At 44.0% G+C, this 26,277-nt stretch overlaps 1 protein-coding gene across 1 annotated transcript in view; it reads right to left on the bottom strand.

Annotated features, from left to right (window-relative positions):
• Positions 1 to 10,250: 10,250 nt before the first annotated feature.
• The window catches only part of LOC115076142 (glucagon receptor-like), a 47,852-nt gene continuing 31,825 nt past the window's right edge, over positions 10,251 to 26,277 (bottom strand). The window contains 7 exon segments of the mRNA XM_029577276.1: positions 10,251 to 10,797; positions 13,139 to 13,180; positions 13,620 to 13,758; positions 15,267 to 15,355; positions 17,704 to 17,773; positions 20,455 to 20,515; positions 24,060 to 24,219. Of these exon segments, the coding sequence (XP_029433136.1) occupies positions 10,726 to 10,797; positions 13,139 to 13,180; positions 13,620 to 13,758; positions 15,267 to 15,355; positions 17,704 to 17,773; positions 20,455 to 20,515; positions 24,060 to 24,219 (633 nt within the window). The 3' untranslated portion in view covers positions 10,251 to 10,725.

The following is a 26,277-nucleotide window of genomic DNA, read 5'->3' on the forward strand; positions in this document are numbered from 1 at the left end:
CTGAGGAAGGTTATCCCATTTTTATGAGGAGTGGACCAGAATCACTTCCGATTAATGGGTGCTGAAAGTAATAAGGAATGGTTATGCATTAGAATTTTTTCGAACCCCCCCCCCACCCCTCAAAGATGCCTTTGTGGTGTCCCATTGCGCTTCGCCCAGCAAGTATTGAAGAAACAATGAAGCTAGCCAATATGTACCTTGAAATAATCAAACAGCTCCTAAACCAGATGGAACTGGTAATAAACATCGACAAAACTGATTTCTTACACCTTGAGCGTAAAAACATACACCATATACAACCAACATCCACACTCAAAAATTTTCAAGCAGTTGAGTTAGCTATAAAAATACGGAATTTGGGAGTAATAATTGACCCTGAGCTAAACATGAAACATCATATTTCACAGAAAATAAAAGAAGGATACGCGAAACTAATGATCCTGAGCAGGCTAAAACCCCTACTAACGCTAAACAATTTTCGCACAGTTCTTCAGGCAATGATATTTGCAAGCACTGATTGTTGTAATTCACTGCTATTAAGACTATCACAAGCTACGATACGTCACTTACAAATATTGCAAAATTCCGTTGCTAGAATTTTGACTGGCAAAAAAGAGACCACATTACAGGAACACTTGCCGAATTACACTGGCTTCTAATTGAACAAAGAATACAATATAAGGTACTATGTATAATCCATAAACTAATCCACGACGAAAAAGCAGACTGGCTTAACACTGCACTGCGCGTACATGTCTGTAAACCGGCACGATGTGCAAACGGTTGCCGGTATATAAAATTAAATAAATAAAAAATAAATAAAATGTCCCGCAAAGAAACCTGAGATCTGCTAATAAGGCTCTACTAACTGTCCCCTCTGTCAAAACAGCATGCCTCACACAAGTAAGGGATCGAGCACTGTCACTGGCTGGTCCCGTACTATGGAACACCATTCCACTCGAAATAAGGCTGCAGAGAAATTTGAAAATATTCAAAACTAATCTGAAAACCTGGCTCTTTAAACAAGCTTTCTATAAAGATAAAGAGAAGGAGAAAATCAGTTGATTCATAAGGACGCACCAAGTTAGAGGCTGTTATTCTTATCCTACTAATGCATATTAATGTTAAACTCAAACCGCCTAAAATGTTCCTAACAAAAAGGCCTAAACTACACACATAGTTATTGTATAAATTGTAACCGTACTATGATGGCACATGTTTTTAATTGGTAATCTATACCACTCAATTTTTATTATCGTGCCTTTCTGTAAACCGTTGTGATGGTTAACTTACTTAACGACGGTATAGAAGAGTTTTTAAATATATAAATAAATAAATGGTGCAGGGCACTCTGCTGCGGCTGCAGTGATTAGAAGCCATTCTCTCAGTGCCACACAAAGAGCGCAGTCGGGAAAGGTATTCCATATACTTTGTGGTTCCCAAGAAGGAGGGCTCATTTGGCCCATTCTGGATCTGCAAAGAGTCAATGCGGCATTGCGGGTGCCATGATTTTGGATGGAAATTTTGCGGGCAGTGACTGCAGCAGTGCACATGGGGGAATTCCTGGCTTTTCTGGGTTTGACGGAGGCATATCTCCATATTCCCATCAGAGCGAACCAACAGAGGTTTCTGCGCTTCACTGTGCTAGGAGAGCATTTTCAGTTTTGAGTTCTTCCTTTCGGGCTGGCTACTGTACCGAGGACATTCATTATGGTGATGAAAGTAGTGGTGACGGCCCTCAGAAAAGAGGGGATTATGGTCTATCCGTACCTCCACGATTGGTTTATTCAGTCGGAGGTGGAGTGTCTGGCTCTGATGCCAAAGAGCCAGCTCATACTATCCCAGTCCTTGGATTTTCTGGGAGCGCAATTAGACACCCAGTTGGGCAGGTTGTTTCTTACCCCTGAAAGGATGCTCAGGTTGCAGTCACAAGTGCTTTGGCTGCAGGACCTGCCAGTCCCCAAAGTTTGGGATTATTTGCAAGTCCTAGGTTCCATGGCTTCCACGCTGGATTTGGTGCTATGGGCTTTTGCGCACATGCATCCATTACAGAAAGCTCTCCTGTCCCGTTGGAATCCAATGTCGGAGGAGTTTCAAATACCATTGCTGCTTCAGGAGGAAGCCAGATCCAGTCTCTCGTGGTGGCTATTGCGGTCCAGTTTGGAGAAAGGAGCGGATCTGGAGGTTCTGGACTGGGTGGTAATGACCGCAGTTGCCAGTCTCAGCGGTTGGGGAGCGATGTGTCAAGGATCAGCAGCCCAAGGGCAGTGGTCCCCGGTGGAAGCGTCCTGGTCAATCAACCATCTGGAAACAAGGGCGGTTTGAAGGGCGCTGTGGTTCTTTCTCCCTCAGATTCAGGGACAGACAGTACATGTGTTCTTGGTCAGTGCAACAACGGTGGCCTATATCAATCGGCAGATCGAGATAAAGAGTCATTTGGTGGCTCAAGAAGTTCTTTACCTGGGTGGAACTTCATCTAGCAGCTCTCACAACGTCTCATGTAGCAGGTGTAGACAATGTGCAGGCTGATTTTTATCTCAGCAGGCAACAACTGGACCCAGGAGAATGGGAGTTGTCGACGAAGGCCTTTGTGCTCCTTCGGTGCAAGTGGGGCGAACCCCAGTTCGATCTCATGGCAACAAGAAAGAATGCCAAGTTTTTCAGCCGCTGAAGGGAATTTGGCTCCACAGTTCAGCAGTGGCCAGAGAGGCTCCTGCTATGTCTTTCGTCCTGGCTGCTTGTAGGTCGGGTATTACGTTGCACCGAGCAGCATCAGGGACGAGTGATCCTGGAGAGAACCGGAGTGGCTGTGACATCCGTGGCTTGTGGATCTAGTGCAGCTAGCAGTAGACACAAACCCATTCAGTTAAGCCATTTGAAGGGTCTGTTATGTCAGGGACCCATCTTGTCAAAACAAGCGGATCACTTCTGTCTAGCAGTTTGGCTTTTGAAAGACCACGCTTCTGCCTGAAAGGGTATTCCGAGCAGGTGATTTCTACTCTTCTTCAGGCTAGAAGATCCTCCACTTCTTTGGCATATTTCAGAGTTTGGAGAGTGTTTAAGTCCTGGTGTGGTGCCTATGACGCTGATCCTTTGCAGGTTTTGGCCTTTTTGCAGGAGGGTCTGTCGAAAGGTTTGGCCTATAATTCTCTCCGAGTCCAGGCTGCAGCCTTGGGTTGTTTCAGAGGAAAGTTGCAGGGATCCGGATGTAGTGCGTTTTTTGGAAAGGAGCAAAGCATTTGCTTCCTCTAGTCCGTAGACTTTGTCCATCCTGGAATCTTAATTTGGTTCTGCGAGTACTATGTGGTCGTTCTTTCAAGACTTTACACAGGGCTTCCTTGAACAATCTTACCCTGAAGGCGGTTTTTCTGGTGGCGACCTGCTCGGCGAGATGGATTTCTAAGCTCCAAGCCTTATTGTGCAGGGAGCCTTTTTTGCGGATTTCTGATGATGGAGTCTCATTGCGGGCGGTTCCTTCCTTTTTGCCGAAGGTGGTGTCTGCTTTTCATCTTAGCCAGATGGTGGAGTTGCCGGGGTTTTCTCATCTGATGCCCGATTCTCCTCATGTGAGGGAACTTCATTTTTTGGATGTGCGTCGGGTTCACCTAAGATATCTCAAGGTGACTAATGGTTTTCGGACCTCGGACCATCTTTTTGTGTTATTCAGTGGACCAAAGAAGGGTTTTAAAGTGACTAATAGTACAATTTCTTGTTGGTTAAAGGAGGCGATTGTTTTGGCCTATATTTGTAAAGATTGATCGATCCCTGAGGGATTGCGGGCACATTCACTGGGGCACAGGCAGCCTCATGGTCAGAGTGTCTGAGTCTCCCCAGGAGATTTGTCAGGCAACAATGTGGTCCTCTTTGCACACTTTCACTAAACATTACCATTTGGATACGAGGGCGCCTTTGGGGAAAGTGTGCTGTGTGCAGGTCTTTCAGGATACCACCCAGTGTAAAGGGCTTGGGTACATTCCACTTGTCTGGACTGACCTGGAGTATGAACAGGAAAGGAAAATTGGTTCTTACCTGCTAATTTTCATTCCTGAAATACCCTAGATCAGTCCAGACTCCCAGCCCATTATGATTATTCTTGAAAGACCTCTCCTGATTCAGGATACAGGATTTAAATGTGTGCTGCAGAATATAATTGTATATAGTTTTCGCTTATTTGAGATGCAAGATCCCATAGTTCAGAGGTCAATTTGGTTGGGAGTTCCAACTTGTTCCCCAATCCTTTTAGAGAAAGAGATCCTGGAGGTTTGGAGTTAGACATCTTGGCTTGGATACAGGTCAATACTGAGGGGACTGCAGGTGGCATTAGTAGTGGTTCAAAGTTTTGTTCTCTGCCTCCATCTGCTGGTAGGGATGCATAAACCCACTTGTCTGGACTGATCTATGGTATTCCAGGAATGAAAATTAGTAGGTAAGAACCAATTTTCCTTTCTGTAGTAGAACCAGCAAAACTCCAGGAATGTATAAGGTGGCAAAGCTTCTGACAGGGAGTCTGCCTTCTTAACAAGAGCTGAGCGCTACAGTATAGTCTTATACAGACTAGTACATATCATTTTGTCTATATGGTTACAGTCAAAATTATGTGTGAATATTCATTAAAGCATAGACTCCACAACAAGAAAGAATGTGAGCACAACCAGGTCTTTATAGAGAGACATAACATCAGAGCATCACCCAGTCCTGCACAAGGCCAAGGACGTTAAGGCATTACATCCTCCCCACTTCAGCTGGTACTGCTGTTGGGAGTTATCACCCTTCTGTAGGGAATGACAGTGGACTATTTCATGTAGTAGTGTTTGCACTGTTGGGTTATTCCCTGGGTTATTCCAATTAACAGCAATTGGACAAGAGGCTCTACCCTGCTGTAATTGTCAGCAAACGTCTGTACACAGCTTCCATATTCTGTGTGGTATATCACTTGTATAAGAAACTGCAGCACCAACCCTGATAGTAGGATTTGAATGAATTGGCAGGTACTTGACATGTTGTGAAGAGATGATCTTGGAAGCTGCACTAAATGGAGGATTGGCAGCTTGTGACTGGCATTCCTTGGTATTCTGTTTCATCTCTAACCTGCTGAGTCATTTCTTTCTGGAGGATTTATTTAATTTATTGGGCAATATTTGATTCCTGGAGAGATTATTTAAACTACAAAGCTATGGCTCTTTTACTTGTTAAGATTCTTTTTTATATCCTTAATTTTATGATGTATATGCTGCTTGTAGTTCCACTGGCAATAGTCAGTTTATAAATCTTAGTGAATAAGCCTCAGTATATGAATCCTTTATTCCTGGAAATGCCAAATCAGGAGGGGTAGGTGACCCTAACCCAAGGTCATGCTTGTGCCCATTGCTCAAACTCATTGACTGAGCAAGGGTGTCGGGCAGGGATTTCTAGTGTCTGTCAGTAGATGAGAATGTATGGTTTCAGTGGTCTCTTGAACATGTTAAAAGAGAGAACTAGAATTGTCTGCTGGCTCTTCCTTTGGCTTACTGATTATCAATATTTGGCTGTGTGTAAATGTACAAGGTTCTTTCCTCTCTCATTTTTATGCCAGATAGGGCATAGTCCAGGATTTGATCTGCTCTGCTTCATTAGGCTGGGGTATGAGTTCTTGAACCCTGCAAATAGTGTTAGCTGTTCCTTTTCTTTCTCTACCCCAGAGGTTGTCCCTTATTTGGATGACTGAAAGGGTGGGGAGATTTTTCGTTTTTTTTTTCTTTGACCTCTGACTGCATTCATGAAGGAACTCAAATTTTGCAATCAATAATATTTATTTTTCCCTTCATTGGCCTCATTTCTGTTGCGTTGATCACCAGCCAACTATAAAAGGTGAGCTCCAGCTTATAGTGGCGAAGGTGTTGGGGCTAGCAAGAAGTGGCTTTAACAAACAGTAATGTAACTGTCTTGGATTAGCTTGGAAATAAGAGCCAGAGTTTGCTGGAGGCATCACCTAATCTCTTCTTTACACGAGCATTATGCCTTCCTCCAGAGAAGAGAGTCATGAGGCACCCAAACAGGCTCGGTCTTTAATGTAATGAAAATGTGTAAATTAGCTGGGCTTTTAGCCCAAATATATTCAAATGTATCTCATCAATATTTATTGTGTGTATCCTGAGACTTAGACCTGGATTTTTCAAAATGCACTAAATATTGCATGCGATATGAAAAGGGGCGTGTTTTATGGTAATAGCGCATTTTGCGATAAACAACCTATCTTAGCGCTTCGCAAAGAAATTACCACTGTGGGGGGGAGGGGGAGAGAGAGACTGACTAGCGATAAGGCCCTTGTACTAGATAGGTATGTATACCTCTATATGAGGCCTACCTAGTAACTCGAGGTGAGGTTTAGTTAGTAGTGTAGGGGTTAGGGGCCACTTTTACATGCAGAGTGTGACGTACGAACAGGACAGTGCACTCTTGTGAAAATTTGATGACCTTCGGAGTAAGGAAACTCACTCAAAGATGAGATTTGTGCAATGTTCTCTCAACCTAGTTTGATGTTACCCTAATTTCCTAATTTGCATTGCACCATGCGTTATGGCATTTTTGCATGCGTTAAAATGTTTTTCGCATGCGAAAACGCCTTAACGCATGCAAAAACGCCATATAGCACTTTGATAAATGACCCCCTTACTTTGGAGGCCAGTTTCTTTTTCTCTTCCCACTTCTTCCTTCACCTGTTGTAACTCTGGCATTGGTCTCTAGGTTTTGATTTTGTGTCGCTTTGCAGTTCTGTGCCTGGACATACTGCTGAGAAGTAATCCTGTGAGTAACTAGAGCCACAAGTGGTATCTCTCACCCAGCGCAGCAGCAAGCAGTAGTCTTTACACTGCAGTGCCTCTCTGATCTTGTACTCACCCCCCCCCCCCCCCCCATGCACATTCAGCTGGGGAAAGCAAGATTTACTGGAAATGTACAATAGGAGGGCATTTTTTTTCCCTTTTCTTTTGCAATATTGCAGTTCCCATTTGTTCTCCAAATGTACCTTCACTTACCTATAGCCAAGGATCCCCTCTGCTTCTCCCAGGCTTTCTTCAATTCTGGTACTGGTTTTGCCTCCACAGGGAAGCTGTTTCATTCATCCACCCCTTTAGTGAATATTTCCTAATGTTACTCTTGAATTTAACCTGTTGTTCTGGAATTTTCTTTCCACTGCAAAGTGCTTGCCGCTTGTGCACTGTTTACAGGTTTGAGGTAGCTGAATGTCTGTCTCATAGTGCTCCCTTCCTTCCTCTCCTCTAGAATACATATATTTCTAAGGCTTGCATTTTTAGCCTGCCTTACCCATTGCTGCACAAGGTGGCTTACAGCATTGTTAGAAGCCAGGTCCGCTTAGAGGACTTATGGTGTGGTGTGGTGTGGGCTCTGCACTATGTTGGTCTCAGATCGCCAGGTTCCCAGCCCATTATTGTAATCCAAAGCTGCATAAAAAGCGGGTATGGGCTGCACCCCCCACCCCTTTGGCATTACGTGGTCGGGCAGGCCAGTGTGGGTGCTGTTTCCACAAGCTGGCGGTGGCTGTCTAACCAGTGCCACTGGCAGTGTGTTAACTTTATCTTTAGGGGAGGGTGGACAGATGAGCATTTCTTACCTGTACTACTGCGTGTGCAGCCTGGTGGTCTTATTTACTTCTTCTAAAAGAAACTGGGAGTGGGAGCACAAGGAGAGAGGCTTCCTGCCTGCTGTTGCCCACAGCCCGTTTTCTGCTGAGTGCCCATGCTGTGCGTTACACAGATTGGAGGGGAGCAGCAAGTAGAAGGGAGTGAGAAGCAGTGTGAGCAAGCAGCTGGAGGGGGAAAGGAGAGAGGTAAGAGCAACGAGCGTCGGGCCTAGTGAAAGGCAGCAGCCAGTGTCACTGTGAGGAGAAGCCATGGCCCTGCAAAAAGAGGAGCATAAGGGAAGTAAGAGAAGCTACACAGGAGGAAAAAAAGAGGGATGACAATGTGGTAGGAGCAGAGGGAAAGTTACTTAGATTGTGCACCTAGGCCAGGCACCGGTGAGGTGGGTGCGGTAGGTGGGGAAGGAGATATGGACTAGCGTTTTGAAGAAGAAGGAGGAGTCTGTTTATCAAAAGTATGTGTGCCCCAGTTTAAGCACAAGACCCTATCCCCCTCCCTCAAAAGTAACAGAGGTGGGCTGGTGCTGTAGCGGTGCTTGGCCTGCCCAATGAAAGGCTCCTCAGGCCATCCCCAAGTAAGTTGGGGTCATTATTAAGGGCTGCCATCTAATGGCCGCCGTCGTCAGGGTCCAGAGGGAGCCCTGCTGCAGGGCTCTCAGGCCTCTTGCTGCAATGAGCAGACCAGGAAGAGTGGAAGGGGAGGACCTGTTAAAAACAAGGGAAGAATCTCCATGGAGTTGTTAACAAAGCCTTCAGTTGCCAGGATCCCAGCACTGGTTCTGAGTGAACTGGAAGAGGAAGGAGGAACTCCTGGGCCAAAAAGAAAAAAAATCACACTGGTCTCCTCCCTGGATGGGCTTGGCCCTCTCTCCGCTACCAGTTGCATGCATTAATGTTGGGTGGGAAGGAGTAGACAGAGCGGCCAGGCCGATACAGTAAAGTGCGGCTGCGGTTACCCTGCTTCTAACCCACTTTGTACCCACAATTTGGCCGCGTAAGTCCAACCTGCGATTCACTATCCCTTTTAACCCATCCTTACCGCTTCTTGAAATCAACGGGTAACCCTTTCCGCCCGTGGCATGTATATGAGATGTAAACGATCAGATTAGCTATTCCCTCCCATACAGTAACGTGCACCCCGATTATCTCCTTTTTCACCTGCAGTTTTGCCGCGTGTTTAACCTGCTAATTTACCGCCTACCCTTACCCCTGCGTTAGTGTGGAGCGTCAGGCAAGCCCCAGCAGAGAGAGATGAAATTTCACGGGCAAACTTTCCTGTGAGGCTTCAGCAGCCCGGGGCAGATAGGGCACTCCCCATGCGAGGCGGCTTCCAGCAGCCCCCGCAGGCGCATGAGCGCATGCAAATGATTGCTTTCTCTGCCTCAACCCCCGGGACAAGACCTTTAGAGGAGCCAGGATCGGGCAACCTTTCCCCCAGCCCCCGCTCACCTGCCTTGGCCGCGTCCATGGGTGCCGGTCTCCCGTGCGGGCGCGCTGACAGCTCCGGAGCAGCCCCAGTCCTCTCCCCCCCCCGAGGGCAGCCGGCGGCGAGAGCGGCTTCAGCAGCCTGGGGCGGATCGGGCACTCCCCATGCAAGGCAGCTTCCAGAAGCCCTCGCCAGCGAAGGTGCATGAGCGCATGCCATGACCTGAGCACCCGGCTGGACGTCCGAGGTCACGGCGTGCGCTCATGGCAGCGAAGGTGCATGAACGCACGCCATGACCCGAGCGCCCGGCTGGACGTCCGAGGTCACGGGGGTCAGGCATTGAAGCAATCATTTGCACAGGACAACAAAACAAACTGCACCAGCCCTTCTCCTGTATCCACTTCCTGGATACCTGTCATTTCAAATGACATTTGAAATGACAGGTACCAGTGCACCCAGGATACTGTATAGGCGCTGTATAGCGCTCTATACAGTAAAATGGATAGCGCTTCATGGACACGCTTTGGACGCGGCTTGCATTTGCATGCCGTTTAAATACTGTATCGAGCGGTATGTGATCCGGACTGTGCCTGCGGCAAACGAGGGTGCGCCCGGCACTACCGCACTCTTTCTTCCGCGTCCTTACTGTATCGGCCTGATGGTTCTCTGAGAGGTGAAAGGGAAGGCAAGAGAGGACCTGCAAAGGAGAATAAGCAAGAAAACATGTCTGCAGCAACTGCCCAAAGACAATAAGGGGTAATTGGGATACACTCGCTCATCTGAAGACAGAAGGTGTATTCCTACCCCTCTCTCCCACTTGTGCTCATATCCCCCCCCCCCCCCCCCCCCCCCCCCCCCCCCCCAAGGACTTCAATGCTATCCACCTTACTTCACAGGCCATCAGTGCACGTTTCCCACCACTGAGGCCAGGCACCTTCACTTTAAGCTCTTGCTAAAAACACATACCTGGTTTTTGTTTGAGAAAGAAAATACATCCTTCCCTCCTTATTTTTATTTTATTTTTGCAGTGAAAGGTCACTACGGGCCTGTCTCCACAACACACACTCATATGCTCAATTTGACTTTTGCAGCAAGCATTAGGTACAGCAGTTCTGGGCTAGAGAGCTTCCTTCCCCTAGGAGGAACCTTCTGCCTGAATAGTGCTGCATATACCTTGTAGCACTACAGCACTGTTTGATAACAGTAGTCATAATTGGAGCTAGTAGCATTTCATAGTAAATGGAACCTCCCCTTCTATCAGCCAGCTGTTTGGGTTTAGAGCTGGTGGTCTGAGCTGCCTCCAGGAGAGGATGCGCATTCCAGAGCTTCTATCATAGGGTACACAGCGTGGGGTGAATGCATGCAGGCAGGCTGTGTTTCCAAGCAGAGGACATGGCTTTCTGGGGTTTCTTGAACAGTTTCTGAACACACCATGGGGCTCTGCTTCAGGCTTGTGTCACTAATCAATGACTGGCTATGGCTGTGGTATAATCAAGGACGTTCCTCTGGCATGCTGCAGATAGGCAGGTCTCGCCACTGGTTCCTGCACCTGGAACATGGAGGAGGAAGACGACAAAGAGCAGATCCAATGGTGTCCCTGAGAAATAGTGCAGGTTCTGTGCTGCTGGGCTTGATTGTGCGTTATTCATCTCTGGTAGTGACATCATCGCGTACAGCACAGTGCAGGATGGTCCAGCTTCCACAGCTGCCATTTTTTTTTCAGCTCTGACTTCACCTGCAAGAACAGCCCCATGTGAGAGATTACTTAGACTCCCCCCACCCACCCCCCTCCCCAGTCTGGTGGTGATGTCAGTTGGAATCAATGGACCATATTGGTTAATTCTATCTCAATAAGGACTTAAAACACAATCCAGTATTCTAAAAATAACGATATAGCTCCTATAAATTATATTAGAGAATGACAGTTCCAAACCATGGCCCATCCACCTTGTTTAAAAGAACCAGGTTTTCAGGGAATGACAAAATACTGCATAATGAACAAATGTCCATAGGTATACTACTCCATAATCATGTAACAGAAGAAGCAAAACCTCAATTTCTAATCCAAACTAATCCACATCTCACCTACAGACTGTTGGAAACATGTGCTATGAATAAACAATGACTTATGTGCATGTTTTCTGTGTGCAAAACTCCTTGCTGCATTGGGAGTTATGGTTAAGGGTCTGGCCAAAGCAGGGAAAAAGGGCTAGAAGTCAGTTTGAACTATTTGGCAATAACATCTATTGCGCAAAATGTTGGTTTCCTGCATCTCCCAGAGGGGAAACATGTCCCAGAAGAAAGTTGTGCAAACCAAACCTTCAGCCAAAAGGTGCTGTGGGATGCCAGTGTTGAAGGAGCAGGGAATAGCCCTGCAGTGCTTTTTATAGCCACTTTTCTTTGCACGGTTTTTCTAAGCCATTTCTGTCCTGCCAGAAGTTGCAGGTGGATGTCTATAAAATGTTCCAAAGCCAATTAAATGTCGGAGTAGATTCCAGAAAAAAATGGTTAGAGTCTAAAACAGTGGATGGTTTGGGGGTATGGCTTATAATTGAATATACTCTGTTAATTTTCAATATGTTAGAGCTGCAACTTGCCCTTCTTGCTGCCCCAGCTTTTGAAAACCTAAAGAGAGCCCCAGTAAGAGTCTCCACTACTACTGATTGAAAATCTCTCCTGGTTTTGTCTATTTAAACTTTCTTCCCCATAATATAATTTTGGAGCAGAGCTACAACTCTGGGTAAATTAATTTTCACAACAGCACAGCCCTGCTAACGCACCTGAATCTGCCCTGCAGCACTCCCTTGCTATTCCAGTATTGAGCCCTAGTAAATACAGCTCTGCCAGTGCACCTTCCTCCTGACTTACAGCACAACCTGCTGTTCCAATACTGAGTCCCAAGTGCAGCTCTGCCATTGTTAAAAAAAACTTAAGCCACTACTACTTCCAAACGATTTCCGAATAGTTACCCAAGCACTAATTTTATCAGCCTTGGATTATTGCAAGTCACTATATCTTGGATTACCACAAACAACAATACAACCACTACAATTAGTACAAAATGCAACTGCTCGAATGCTATGTAACATATCCCGTAGAGATCACATCACTCCTACATTACAATATCTACACTGGCTACCTATATCTTTTCGCATAACATACAAAATATTGTCCATAATACATAACTTGATATACAATACTAATTCCACCTGGTTATGCTCACTACTAAGAATTTATAGGCCAACCAGACAGCTCCAATCTCTTGACAAATTTATGTTGGAAATTCCCTCAATAAAATCTGTTACTTTATCTTTAACATGAAAACGAGCTTTTTGAGTAGCTGGACCAACTTTGTGGAACACTCTTCCAGAACATATCCGATTAACGTCAAACCGTGCTGAATTAAAAAAACTTTTAAAAACCTATCTCTTTACACGTGCATATAATTTACAATAAGACTTCCGCATAATACACTACTTTGCTATCAACAAATAAGAAGCCTCTTTTGTAATTGTATTATTTGCCGAATGTTTTACTTATGTATGATTAATTTATGTATGTTTTTATTTTGTGAACCGCCTAGACGGATAGATCCCTACCCCATTGTGCGGTATATAAAAATGTTTAAATACAAATAAATAAACAAATAAATAAATTTACCTCACTCCTAACTTGCAGCTCCTCCTGCTATTCCAATACTGAGCTCCACACACAGCTCTGTCACTGCACCTCAGTTCTAACCTGCAGCACACCCTGTAATTCCAGCACTAAGCCACGCACACAGGCAGCTCTGCCAGTGCACCTCAATCCTGACCTGCAGATCCCCGTCTACTATCATCCTTTTGTTGTGATACTTTAATGAGGCGATAGTGCTCACTACAAACTAGGGAGAAACACCTAACATTACTCTAATGATGAACTGTGAACACAGGCTGGGTCTCCATCACTGCTCTCCTTCACTGGGGTTCATGGAGAGTTTATATGTAAAAAGCCAGCAGGATTATTAGTGTCAGCATTATACGAGTAAAGGCTCAGCAAGTGCTGGGTCTGAATGAGAGATATCTGCAGCTTCTTACCTCCTTATTAGCAAAGCAGTACAGCACGGCAACGAGGAACCCCTGAGAAGAGAGAACAAAAATTAGAAAGCAGCACAATGACCTCCTTCAGACTGCAGCAATCAGTATCTGGGTCATAGCTTGGGTGCTGTCAGACGAGTCCTGCCTTCAGCAAAATTCTAAGATCACAGTGTGTGCTGGGAGACAGCAGCCTCAAATAAATTGCCTCAAAGTTATGTTCACCAGAGACTTTGATGCCTGGACAGAGAGAGGCAAAAATAGGAATTAAGATAGAAATAGTGTGTTAACCAGTGAGTGGGGCTGGTGATGGGAGGAATGAGTGAGAGGCCAGTGATGGAAGGAGCATCTAAGATCAGCAATAGGAGACCGATACACAGGTCAGACCCCAGTGACCCTTTTGTGTCCTGAACCTGTCTCGCTGATCCCCTGCCTTTGCAGTCTCCTGAGCTTGGGTATTGAGGTTGGGGAGTGCAAAACTCACCTGAAAAGAGCTGAGGAAGAGGGTGAAGAAGACTTTAATATAGCGGAGGATGCCTGTGGTTTGCTCATCAGTGGCAAAGATAAAAACCACCTCATGTATCCCGAAGAGAGGAATCAGAGTCAGGGTGGCCTTGGCTAACCTTAAGAGTTAATAATAAACATAATGTATTTATGCTATAGCAGCACCCTTGCCCAGTGCACCTAAAACACACATGCAACCAACACTGGGGTGGATGAACATATATATTTGCTCTGAGCATTTTTTCTGGAAAAGCGGATGTCAAATATATGTGATTTGATTTTTTTTTACATATTTTGAAGGTGAAGGGAAATTCAATTAACATTATTATTATTATTATTATTTACAATTACAGACACAAGCAGTTGGTGCAGCCTGCCCAAAATCACACAGTCGGGGTACAGTCCACAAAACGTCCCCCATGAAAGATTCTATTCCATATTCTCAGAAGAGATAAAATAACAAAACTTTCACTCCCTGCCCTTTCTAATCTTTTGTATCATTCACTGGGTCATCAGAGGCAGGGCTGTGCTTGTTTAGCTCAATGAAATGAAATCTCTAAACCAGCACAGTATTGAGAACTTGCTGCCTGCTATTCAACAAGCCTCAAGAGGTTGCCTAGCACTCACTCTCACTCTCTCTGCGGCATGAGTTTTTGCAAATAATAGGCTGATACACTTTATCCCTAACTTCCAAAACGGTATCAACTGAAATGGTCCAAGAACTCCACCTCCAATTACTCCCTGACATCCCTTTACAGAATGCTGCTTCACAATTTCTCTTCACTGGCTCTCCAGTGGGTGCACTCTCATGCATATTCATTCATTACGGATAGCGTAAAAACCTGACAGCTTAGGTGTGCCTCCAGGAGAGGGTTGGAAAACACTGCTCTGCCAGACATGAGACCTGACCTTGTAGCAAGAGGTAGGCCATACAACACTTTGTAGTCTGCTCATTGCTTGAGCACAGCTCCCACATGGAACACAATTTTGCTGAGGCCAACTCACAAGCACTGAAATGTGTTTCTCAGTGGAAAGAAATCCAATGATGGGTAGACACAAGAACCAGTGGCATACACACTCTTGCATGCCTCCTGCACACCTGTCTGTCTCTCTTGCATGCTTCTTCTTGCCACCTACATACCCTTTTGTGCCCTTGTACACCCATGTGTGCCAGTGCAGCCTACAGATTTATCTGAGGCCCATGCACACCCTTTGGTGTCCCTCTGCAGAACCATCCATATCCCTATACACCTACCAGCTCACTGAAGGGACCTGGCGGTATTTGGACTATTTCTGTTTTATTAATACCTTCTGAGAATTGTACACCTACCTTCTTAGGTAAAAAAAAACCCCAAAAAAACAGGATTAGAAATCCCAGAATGCCTTGAGAAGAGAGCTACAGGAGAAAGGACTGGCCTAAATACACAAAGATGATCTGGATCACAAGGCAATGATAGCTCTGGGCTGGTGAATCTGGACTGAGGCATCTCCACCTCCTTCACTGCCTAAGACAAGTGGTTAAGGTCAAAGAGTGGAGATATTCGAGCAGTATGGGAAGTTTTCTGCAAAAGATCGAGGTGGAGAGCAGAGAGCATCTCCTGGGACCTCTGGAACATTAGCCACTGACCGGAGTTTGTAGTCTGCGTAGCCTTTCTGGTTGGCTCTCAGCTTGGACAAGATCACCTTTAGGATTCTCATAAGAATCACCAGATTAATCTGTAGCAGAGCAGAGAAGACAAAGAGAGGAAAAAATTAAAGGAGCCGTGGAGAAGGAAAGAGAAGAGACCAGAGGAAGGAAGGGAAAAGTGAGGAGAAGAAAAGAGCATAATGAGAAAGATACAATTAAAGAACAAAAAATAAAAGAAACAAAATTTTAGAATACTGAATTTTGACCAACAGTGCAAACTGCTACATAAACACTGCCCCACCACAGAGCAGGAACAGCACAGGCAGCAGCAGTGCAAACTACTGCACAAACACTGCCCCACCACAGAGCAGGAACAGCACAGGCAGCAGCAGTGCAAACTACTGCACAAACACTGCCCCACCACAGAGCAGGAACAGCACAGGCAGCAGCAGTGCAAACTACTGCACAAACACTGCCCCACCACAAAGCAGGGACGGCACAGGTGGCAGCAGTGCAAGCTTCCCTTACACACACACGGTGCCCCACCAGAGAAGGGACGGCACGGGCAGTAGCAGTGCAAACTACTGCACAAACACTGCCCCACCACAAAGCAGAGACGGCACGGGCGGTAGCAGTGCAAGCTTCCCTTACACATACACGCTGCCCCACCACAAAATAAGAAGATTCTCACATACTTTCCTGTTCTGGATTGTGTTCACCTTAGCAGATTTCTCAGCATGGCTGGTTGCCACAAGCATTAACTGACACATATGTCTTGCTGTTACATGTGGATAGTTTACTAATTTACTTATAACAAAAGCACATTAGTCTCTTAATTAGAGAAATGGACTCATGCCTTATTGTAAGAAGATGTCAGCGTTGTATAGCAGATGACTGAGACCTCAATGCTAATTGATTTGGGAGAGAGATAATGCATAAAACATAAGAAATGCCATTCTGGGTCAGATCAATGGTTCATTGAGTCCAGCATCTCTGACAGTGGCCAAGTCAGGTCACATGGAAGTAACCACAAGATCCCTTTCATGTTGCACATTCCCAGATGTAGAAGGGAGCAATCCCCGTGTCTGCCTAGCTGGTAAGTATTATTAGACCTGTTCTCTAAAAAAAAAAATCATCAGACATCCACATCATTTTAAAACCCAACTATGTTTTTAGCTTTGACCACATCCTGCAGGAACAAATCCCACAGCTTAATTGTGCGTTGACTGAAAAAAGACTTTTTTACGTTTGCTTTAAATGTGTTACCAGTTAGTTTAATGGATTGTCCCCTAGTTTATTTTTATTTATTTTATTTATTTAACATTTTTATATACCCCTAGTCCTAGTTCTATAGGAAAACGTAAATGTCTGTTCCCTATTAACTTGTTCCACACCACTCGTGGTAGGATAAACCTCTAACTCCTCTCAGTTGCCTCTTCTCCAATCAGTAGAACCCTAACCTGTTCAGCCTCTCTCCGTGAGGGAACCGTTCCCTCCCCTTTATAATTTTTGTTGCCTTTTTAAGATGAATTGTACACAGTCCCCAAAGGGCATTCACATCATAAATCTATACAGAGGCTTTATGATATTCTCCATTCCTTTCTGAATAATTCCTGTTTGCCTTTTTGATCATCACACGCTGAGCTGAGGATTTCAATGTACTGTAGTGTACACAGGCAATAGGAGGTTCTGTTCCTGGTAGTGACTTCTAATATGGAACCCAGCATTGTGTTCCTGTAGTTGGCATTATCTGTCCCTCTATGCATCCCTTTGCACTTGTCCACATTAAATTTCGTCGGACATTTTAGATGCCCGGTATTCTAGTCTCACAAGGTCCTTCGACAATTCCTCACAGTCTGGTTGTGTTTTAACTACTTTGAGTAGTTTTGTGCCTTCTGCAAATTTGATCACCTCTCTTTTCCAGACCTTTAATTAAGAAGTTAAAAAAAACACTGGTCCTAGTACAGACCCCTGGAGCACTCCACTGTTTACCTCTTTCCATTGGGAAAACTGACCATTTAGTTCTAATCTTTGGTTTCTATCCTTTAACCAGGGTTGTCAATTCAGTCACAGAGTTCTAAAGCGCTCTTACAATTGTTATTATAATGCAATTACCATAATGACAGTAACCATCCCTACTTATGGGGAGTTCATGTAGGGTCTGTGACGTACATCTTGGACATAGAAAAGGGGCTTGTGGTCTTTATCTGCACTCATATTCTGCGCTGTGTTTCTAATCAGCACATTGTTACACAGATCACCAAGCGACTCTGCTGCATTCTTAGCCTCGCCTAGCCCAGAGAGCAGGATTTGGACCACGCTGAACCACCAGGCTGGCCCCAAGGGACACTCTTCATGTTCTTAACAGCTATTTGTGCATTTGGTTTGAAAAAGGAACAATTAAAAAACGTAAATTGAATAAACTCCCAGGTCCTACCAGAGATGCAAGGAGAATGGGAATGCGGATGATCCACCAGTAGGCCATATTCTCATTCAGAGCCCAGCACCTGGAGAAAGGAAAAGAAGAGGTCAGATGCCAGGCCTGGTAACTGGCATGCACTCACTCCAAGAGGAGGCTACATCAGCACCATCCAGGTTCAGGTTATTTAACCAAATGTCAATTCCAGGATAGAAGCCATTATGAAAGCAATAGTATTAGTATAGCGGAAAGAGGAATGATTTAGCAAGAATTAACATGAGCTCACACTGCTCTTTAATAGCAGCGTCAGCACCTGGTAATTGTCTATATTATTAACCATTCTGTAATTTTAGTTACTATTATGTATTTTTTCTTTTTTTTTAATCTCCTTTTAACCACTGCATGGATTACTTTGGCAACACAGGTATACATTTTGTTGTGACAAAGTTTCCTGAATCTGCACATGAGAAAAGCACCAGGAGGGGAGGGAAAGGAGAGAGAGAGAGAGAGAGAGAGAGAGGGAAGCAGCAGTGATGCCTCACTCTTTCAGCCTCCTTCACCCACTAATGCTTTTCCCATGCCATGACACTGGTGCCTCCTCTGCCACCAGGTGAGAGGTCTGCCTGCCAGAGGGAAGATGGGAGTGGGGGGGGGGGGGGGGTCACATGCCCTGCAGAGAAGAGCCTTCTGCTTCCTGCTCTGTCCAACCCCTTCCACGCTCCCCCCTCCCCCCACTCTCAGGCAGCAACCTGCAACGATCAAGAGAGGAGGGGATGAGACTGGCACAGCAGAGAAGAATTCCTCTGCTCCTTAATCTAGCACCTTCCCTCTTGTCATTTGCAGTGGGGAAAATAAGGTATTGGTACTAGTACCCATCAAGCAGCAGAAAAAATGCCCTGAGTTTAACAGCATGCATTAGATATATATATATATTTATTATTATTATTTTTTTTTTTTGTGAGTGCTGTATTCCTTGACTTTTGTTACTTTTGGTATTCTGGGACATAGATTTCTCTCTTTCTGGCATTGGTTGGTTCTGGGTTGGCTCTCTTTTGCTTGGCAATACCCCAGTTTTGGTGATATTATCCACAGAACGCCACGTTGCCTGGTAAGGAGTTAGAGAACTATATGGTATATACAGTGACAAATTGATTAAGAGGGAAACAATCTGTGTTACAGGGAGCAGCTAGACTGGCTTAGCAGGCCTGGGAAAGGCCAGGATTTGCAACCCAGAGAAGGGGAATTTACTGGCAGAGGGAGGGACAGGCCAATAGTGAACCTGTCCTCAGAGGACTCCTGGTGCTGCTGGGCTGTGACTGATCAATTGTTCTAACAGGAGGATGGCTCCTCAGTGCCCAAGTGTCATCCTCTACCAATAGAGAACAAGACTCCCTGCAGGTGAGCTGATCTATTAAAAGCAGAGGGCTGTCTCCAGCTACAAAACTCAAAAGCTCTCAGAAAGCACAGTCATGGGCCAGCTTTGCCGCTGATGGATCCGTTTAAAAACAAGGGCACCTGTATATGATAATTTTTTTTAAAACCTGAAGGTCTCTGGGCTGTGTGACACACAAAATAATGAGGGCTACATGCAGGCGGAGAGTAGCAGATATACCCTATGGATTTCAAAAGCAGTCCATTGACCTAGCCTTACTCTGAAGGGACGGCACCACGGCCCTGCCCCTTCGAGGTAAGGTTGGATCATCATATGGAGTAATACCAGAATAAGCCTACAAGTTTATAAATGTAATGGAGTGCAAGCAGGTCTGGGTTGCTCTGTCCCTAATGACATGAAGTACATTGATAGGTGCAGGCTGGGGGCAGGGAAAGGAGGATGGCTGCGCTCTGATGCCCTGCAGCGATGCTTCAGCCTCAGAGAAAAGAGAAGGAAGAAGAGGTTGGCCGTCCAGCGCCAGCCCTTGAGGAGGTCACAGGTTCTCAGTGGAGGAGAGAAAAACAGTAAAAGCACTCCTCTTAAAACACCATTTTCTAACTAGACTAACTTTGCTTTTGAACATGTTGCTATTTTCAGGAAAAGAAAGTGGAGGGAAATTTAGAATTAGATATACTTAAGAATCTTTCCCAGTTTAGGGCCAGTTCACAAATTAGCGCTATTGTTAAGAGTCTGCCAACTGGTGTTAGTGACATGCTAATGGCCATGGCTAATCAGTAATGATTTGGTTCTGATTAAACGCTCCCTCCCCATCACTGGCAGAAGAAAAGACTCTTGCCTCCAGCACTGTAATGGTCCCCATCATATTCCTTTGCCATCCACAGGATAAAACCCCCCTCCTCGCCAGCATTAACCAGCCTTTTCACTGGGGCCCAGTTAGCATGGGGACCTCTGAAAGGTAATGATTGGAAGAGTGCACCCAGGCTCTGCATATCATTAGATTTGTGACTCAGGAGTTAAAAGCTGTTTTTCTACTTGCATTACATTTAGAAGGTTGTCCGCAATAATTTGGCTCTGGGAAGTGAATCAGCCCCTTTTTGTCTATGGGAATAACAGCTGAGTACAGTTGGGCCTTAGCAGCCTGAAAAGATAAAACTAAGGAGAAACTGAAGAGGAAGAGTCATTAATCAGATATTTAAGTAGCAAAGAAATTGATTTGAGCTCATTAATAACAGCAGCCACCGAGCTGCTAACTGTGTCACATGGTGTCAAGGGCACACAATGGTACACAGATGGAGAAAACTCCTACCCTGGTTCCTGCTGTAAGAGGAATCTGGGGAATTTCACACTTTATTGTGCATTCCCTTGTAGATACTTACTCAGCATTCTCCTTTAGATACTTAGCAGCCATCCAGGGCACCACAAACACCACTGGAGTTCCTGCAAAACATAGAATAAGCCATATAAAACAAGACCCCAGGTCCCTGCCAAATGCACCTGTCACTCCGAACACCTGCTCTCATAGCCAGGTCCTCTTGCCTAGACATCTGTCACCCAGATGAAGCTCCTCACCCACCCCCCCACCCCCATGCACTTGTCACTCAGATTCACCTATCACCTACATCCAGCTCGACTCCTCATGCACCTGTCACTCAGATCCAGCTCCTGAACTCCCCTTCACCTGTAACCCAGACCCTGCTCCTCACTCACAAATACTCATCAACCAGATCCAACATCTGACTCTCCAGGCATCTGTCACCCAGACTGAATTTCTGACTTCCATGAACTCATCATCTAACTCCAGTTCCTGACCCCCCCATCCACCTATCATCCTTATCTAGCTGTTCACAACCCCATAAACGTAGATCCTGCTCAAACTCTTGTCACATAGATACAGCTTCTCACCTTCCCATGCACCTGTCATTCAGATCTGGCTTCTGACTCTCTCCCTTATCTGTAACCCATCCCCCATCATCCAGATTCAGCTCTAGTTCTTCTCATGCCATCCTTCCTAAGCACCTGGCATCCACTGCCCCCATGACTTCAGGGACATACGAACAGGTAAGTCAGTCCTCTTTTTCAGCTCCTAGTTCAGAACTTTCTGTCAGTTTCTCAATATGAAACATATTGCAGCAGGATAAATTGCATATAAATATTAATCCTAAGGCCAAAATCAAGGTGAATGGGATTTTATCACAGGCTTTCCCTCCCAGTAGCGGCACAGGATAGGGCTGCCCACTCTCTTCTTTATTATTCGTGATTGCAATAGAGCCACTTTTGGAATACATAGGAAGTCATGAGGACATTAGAGCAGGTCTCCCCAAACCTGTCCTGGGGTCCCCCACAGTCAGTCGGGTTTTCAGGATATCCACAATGAATATGCATGGGACATATTTGCATACCACGGAGACTCAGTATATGCAAATTTATCTCATGCATATTCATTGTGTATATCCCGAAAACCAACTGGCTGTGGGCTCCCAAGGACAGGTTTGGAAGCCGTTATTAAAGGGGATGAAGATTGGGGACATAAAATTGCCCTACTGTAAGTTAGAAATCTCATCAACTCACTAAACATTCTCCTGAATGTACGGAAAGTTCAGAAAGGCCTCGCGTTATATAGGTAATGTGCATCAGTCTGAAATACGGCCATTTAACACAGGACCAGTGTGCTATTTGGCACTTAATACAAGCTAAAATTTGTTTTCTTTAAAGTTTACCCCACTTTCACAAAAAAATAAAACAAGATTTGAGAACTTTGTTGCCCATGCAAATTTACGGGTTGGGACGGATCTCAGCTATTAAAATGACCAGTTTCCTAATGTAAACTTCTTTGCAGTATCCCTAGGGATTGCTCAGGAGTCTAGATAAAAGTGTTAGCAAATTTCTTTGGAGGGGTAGCAAGAAATGTTCTGATACAGGTCATCCAATTGAGAAATACAAAAAACAACAAGGGGGACACAAAGAATTTTTTAACGAAACAGGAGGGCTGACAGTCCAATCCTATATATAACAGAGTATACAAGGTGTCAACAAGCCTATCGGTGGGTCTGATGAATTAAAACACAGACCACCCAGTCACTTCGATCATTCACCTTGTAGGGAATATATTTTTTGATAGATTTTTGAAAGCATATAAAAATGTCCAAAAACAACAGTCAAAAAATAAAATTCAGGAAAGCCCAACACAGCCGGTGTTTCACAGCCACTGCTTCTCCAGGGGCCAAAATAACAATATTCAGGATAGAATAGACAGTTGCCTTTCTTTTCAAGAGTCTCAGTTGTCAAGAAATGAGAAGCATATTAGACTGATGTGCTGAAGCAAAGAATAAACATTGGGTCGGAATGGATGAGGCAACTCCATCTGCTGGAGAGTTTGTATCCTTGTTGTGGATCCCTAAGAGAGTTCCTGGAGAGCCTGCAGAGTTGGAGATGATTTAGAAGCCAAATTCATACAGTCTTCTTTCCCTTCTCCTTTGACACCTTTATGGGAAAATCCCAACTTACTTGAGGTTTCTGTCTTGTTGTTTGGGTGGATATTGTGAACATGGATCAGTTGTTTCAAGATGGCTCATTCAGGTTTTCAGGAAATGAATGAGAAAATGGTTTCTGTTTTCAAATATTTACAGTTAAAAGGTTTAATCGCCTGATAAAAAAAAAAAACAAGGGTCTGGTTTCCAAATGCTATATTTTATCTGATACCCCCTCGAGTTACATAATTTGGGTCAGATATTGGCTGGGTGGTAGGACCAATGGCTGGGATGGGGACATTCATTCTGTCCATAGATGAGATGGGGAGAGTGATTATAATCAATATTTGAGATAATGGATGTGCTTTTATCTGCAAATATTTTTATGTATTAATTTTATATATTTGTGTGTTAAGTATATTATTTAGTATTGTATAGTAGTTTTCTAATTCTTTTTGTATTGCACTGCTTTTATTTGTGTTGTAAATTGCATTAGGAAATTGTTGGACTCTGTGATGGGAATCAAAGAATCTGACATCTGCTGGTGGAAATGTAGTGGCAAAGGGAGTTTATGTCATATCTGGTGGCAATGTCCAAGAATCTATGTTTTCTGGACAGGACTTTTGTCATAGATTCATGAAATAATGGAGCAGTTGCTACCAGCACACCAATGTTATATTGTTCCTTTTCGAACTAAAAGTAACCCTATAATTAACAAGTTGTTAGCAGCAAGAAGGATAATTGCTAGTAGTCCTGCTATACCTCCAAAGATGCTTCAATACAATTGATATGGAACATTTAACTCAAATATTAAAAGAAAGCTACTGTAGTGCCGATGGAATTAGGAATCCACTTCTCGAATAAGAAAAGAGGACAGGAGTTTCTGTCTTGGTTGATTGAATATGGCTTCTCTGTACTGGGGTTTATTTGAATGTCTATATTGTGAAACATTTTATTTTTTATTTTATGTTTATTTTTTATTGTTTATTTATGATGCTTTGTTGTAATATTTCATGGTTATTGTATTAACTGAAATTCAATAAACATAAAAAGAAAGGAACAGGAACTAAAAAAATAGGACTTGCTTACCTGCTTCTTACTGCCGGAAGTTCTGTGGTCTTGCTATAATGTAGCCCCCATTCTCCACACTTTCCAGTAATACTGCATTCCAGATATCTCCCCTGATATCTAATCCATGGACACAGTCTATCTATACAAGTGGTACTCATTACCGGCTCTCAAGGGCCATCAATGGCTGGGATTTTCAGGAGATTCCCTAATGAGTATGATGAGATAGATTTGCATACAAGGGAGGCAATGTGCATGCAAATCTGTCTCATACATATTTATTTTTTTAATATAATTTATTTATTTATATTCTGATTATTGTCACTTCATTAGGGATATCCTGAAACCCCAACCTGTTGGCAACCCTTGAAGGCTAAGACTGCATACCACTGCTCTATAACCTACTATCTCAGGGACTTAGAACGCCTCCTGCTGCCTTTCCTTACCCCAGCCCAGGTAAAGGTAGCATGTGTAGTAATTCTTCTCTGAAAACACTGCTCCAATCAGAAGCTTATACAAGTAGACCGCTTCCACAAGAAACCAATAATGATTGGCCAGAATGCAATACTGCATCACAACCTGAGCCACCCGACAGCCAATGGCAGCCTGTGGAAAGATGATAAAGAAAGAGAAGATTAGTAAAGATTAACTCTTCAGGATATTTTTGCATTTGGCATTATGTTGTAGAAACAATAATATATAGCAGAGGTTTTCAACCGATTCTTTTCTTTAGTATACAATAACCACTCAAGTTTTTAGAATATCCACAATGAATATGCATGAGAGAGATTTACATACACTGTTTTCATTGTACGGAAATCACTATCCTGTATATTCATTGTGGATATATTGAAAACAAGGCTGGCTAGGTGTTTCCCAGGAACTGGGTTGAGAATCATGATGTAAAGAACTTGCCCAACATATGAACAAAGCTAGAATGGAAGTCTCTATTGTATAGGCCCTGCTGGAATCAAACCCCTGATAATCATAAGAACATAAGAACTGCCATGCTGCGTCAGACCAAAGGTCCATCAAGCTCAATATCCTGTTTTCAACTGTGGTCAATCCAGGTCACAAGTACCTGGCAGCATCCCAAATAGCAGGTAGATTCCATGCTGTGTACGCCAGTGGTCCCCAACCCTGTCCTGGGGGCCCACCAGCCAGTCGGGTTTTCAGGATATCCACAATGAATATGCATGAGAGAAAATTTGCATGCACTACTATTCATACATATTCATTGTGGATATCTTGAAAACCCGACTGGCTGGTGGGCCCCCAGTACAGGGTTGGGGACCACTGGTGTACGCCAAGGGATAAGCAGTGGCTTTCCTCAAATCTGCCTGCTTAAAAACAGTTTATTGACTTTTCCTCCAGGAACTTGTCCAAATGTTTATTTTAAACCCAGCTACACTAACTGCTTTTACCACATCCTCGGCAATGAATTCCAGAGTTTAATTGTGTTGAGTGAAAAAGTATTTTCTTTTATTTGTTTAAATGTTCTACGTAGTGTCACCCAATTTTTATATTCACATTTACCCGATCCACTCCCATCATGATTTTATTGTCCTCAATTATAGCTTCCTTCAGCCATCTCTTCTCCAAGCTGAAGAGTCTTAACCTCTTTAGCTTTTCTCATAGGGGAGTTGTTCCATTACTTTTATCATTTTTGGTCACCCCTCTCTGAACCTTTCCCAGTTCTGCTATAACTTTATTAAATATGTCGATCAGAATTGCACATAGTACTCTAGATGTTGTTGCATCATGGAGCAATACAGAGGTGTTATGTTAATCTCTGTTTTATTCTCTATTGCTTTCCTAATAATTTCTAATATTCTGTTTGTTTTTGGACCAATGCCACATACTGAGCTGAGGATTTCAACGTATTGTCCACAATGATGTCTACTAGATCCTTTTCCTGGATGGTGACTCCTAGAATGGAACCTAACAGTGTAACTACAGTGTGGGTTACTTTTCCCTATGTACATCACTTTGCACTTGTCCACACTAAATTTCATCTGCCATTTGGATGCCCAGTCTTCCAGTCTCGTAAAGTCCTCTTGCAATTTCTCACAATCCATTTGTGATTTAACAACTCAGAATAATGTGTGTCATCTGCAAATTGATCACCTCACTGATTGTTCCCTTATCCAGATCATTTATAAATATATTAAAAATCCCCAAACCCAGTACAGATTCCTGGGGCACTCCACTATTTACCTTTCTCTATTGAGAAATATGACTTTTTTGTCCTATTCCCTGTTTCCTATCTTTTAAAAGTTCACAGTTCACAATAAACATTGCCTCCTATTCTATGACTTTTTAATTTTCTCAGGAGTCTATTGTGAGGGACTTTGTCAAACATCTGAAAAATCGAAATACACTATATCCACTGGCTCATCATTATCCACATGTTTATTAACCCCTTAACAAAATGCAGCAGACTGGTGAGTCAAGACTTCCCTTGAGTAAATCCATGTTGGCTATGTCCCATTAAACCATGTCTATCTAAATGCTCTGTAATTTTGTTCTTTAGAATAGTTTATTATATTTTTTCTGGCATTGACTTCAGGCTTACCAGTATAAGTTTCCCAGATCACCCTTGGAGCCTTTTTTTTTAAAGATTGTTGTTGCATTGGCCACTTTCCAATCTTTAATGATAGGTTA

Source organism: Rhinatrema bivittatum, chromosome 14 (assembly GCF_901001135.1).
Source record: "Rhinatrema bivittatum chromosome 14, aRhiBiv1.1, whole genome shotgun sequence".
NCBI lineage: Eukaryota > Metazoa > Chordata > Amphibia > Gymnophiona > Rhinatrematidae > Rhinatrema > Rhinatrema bivittatum.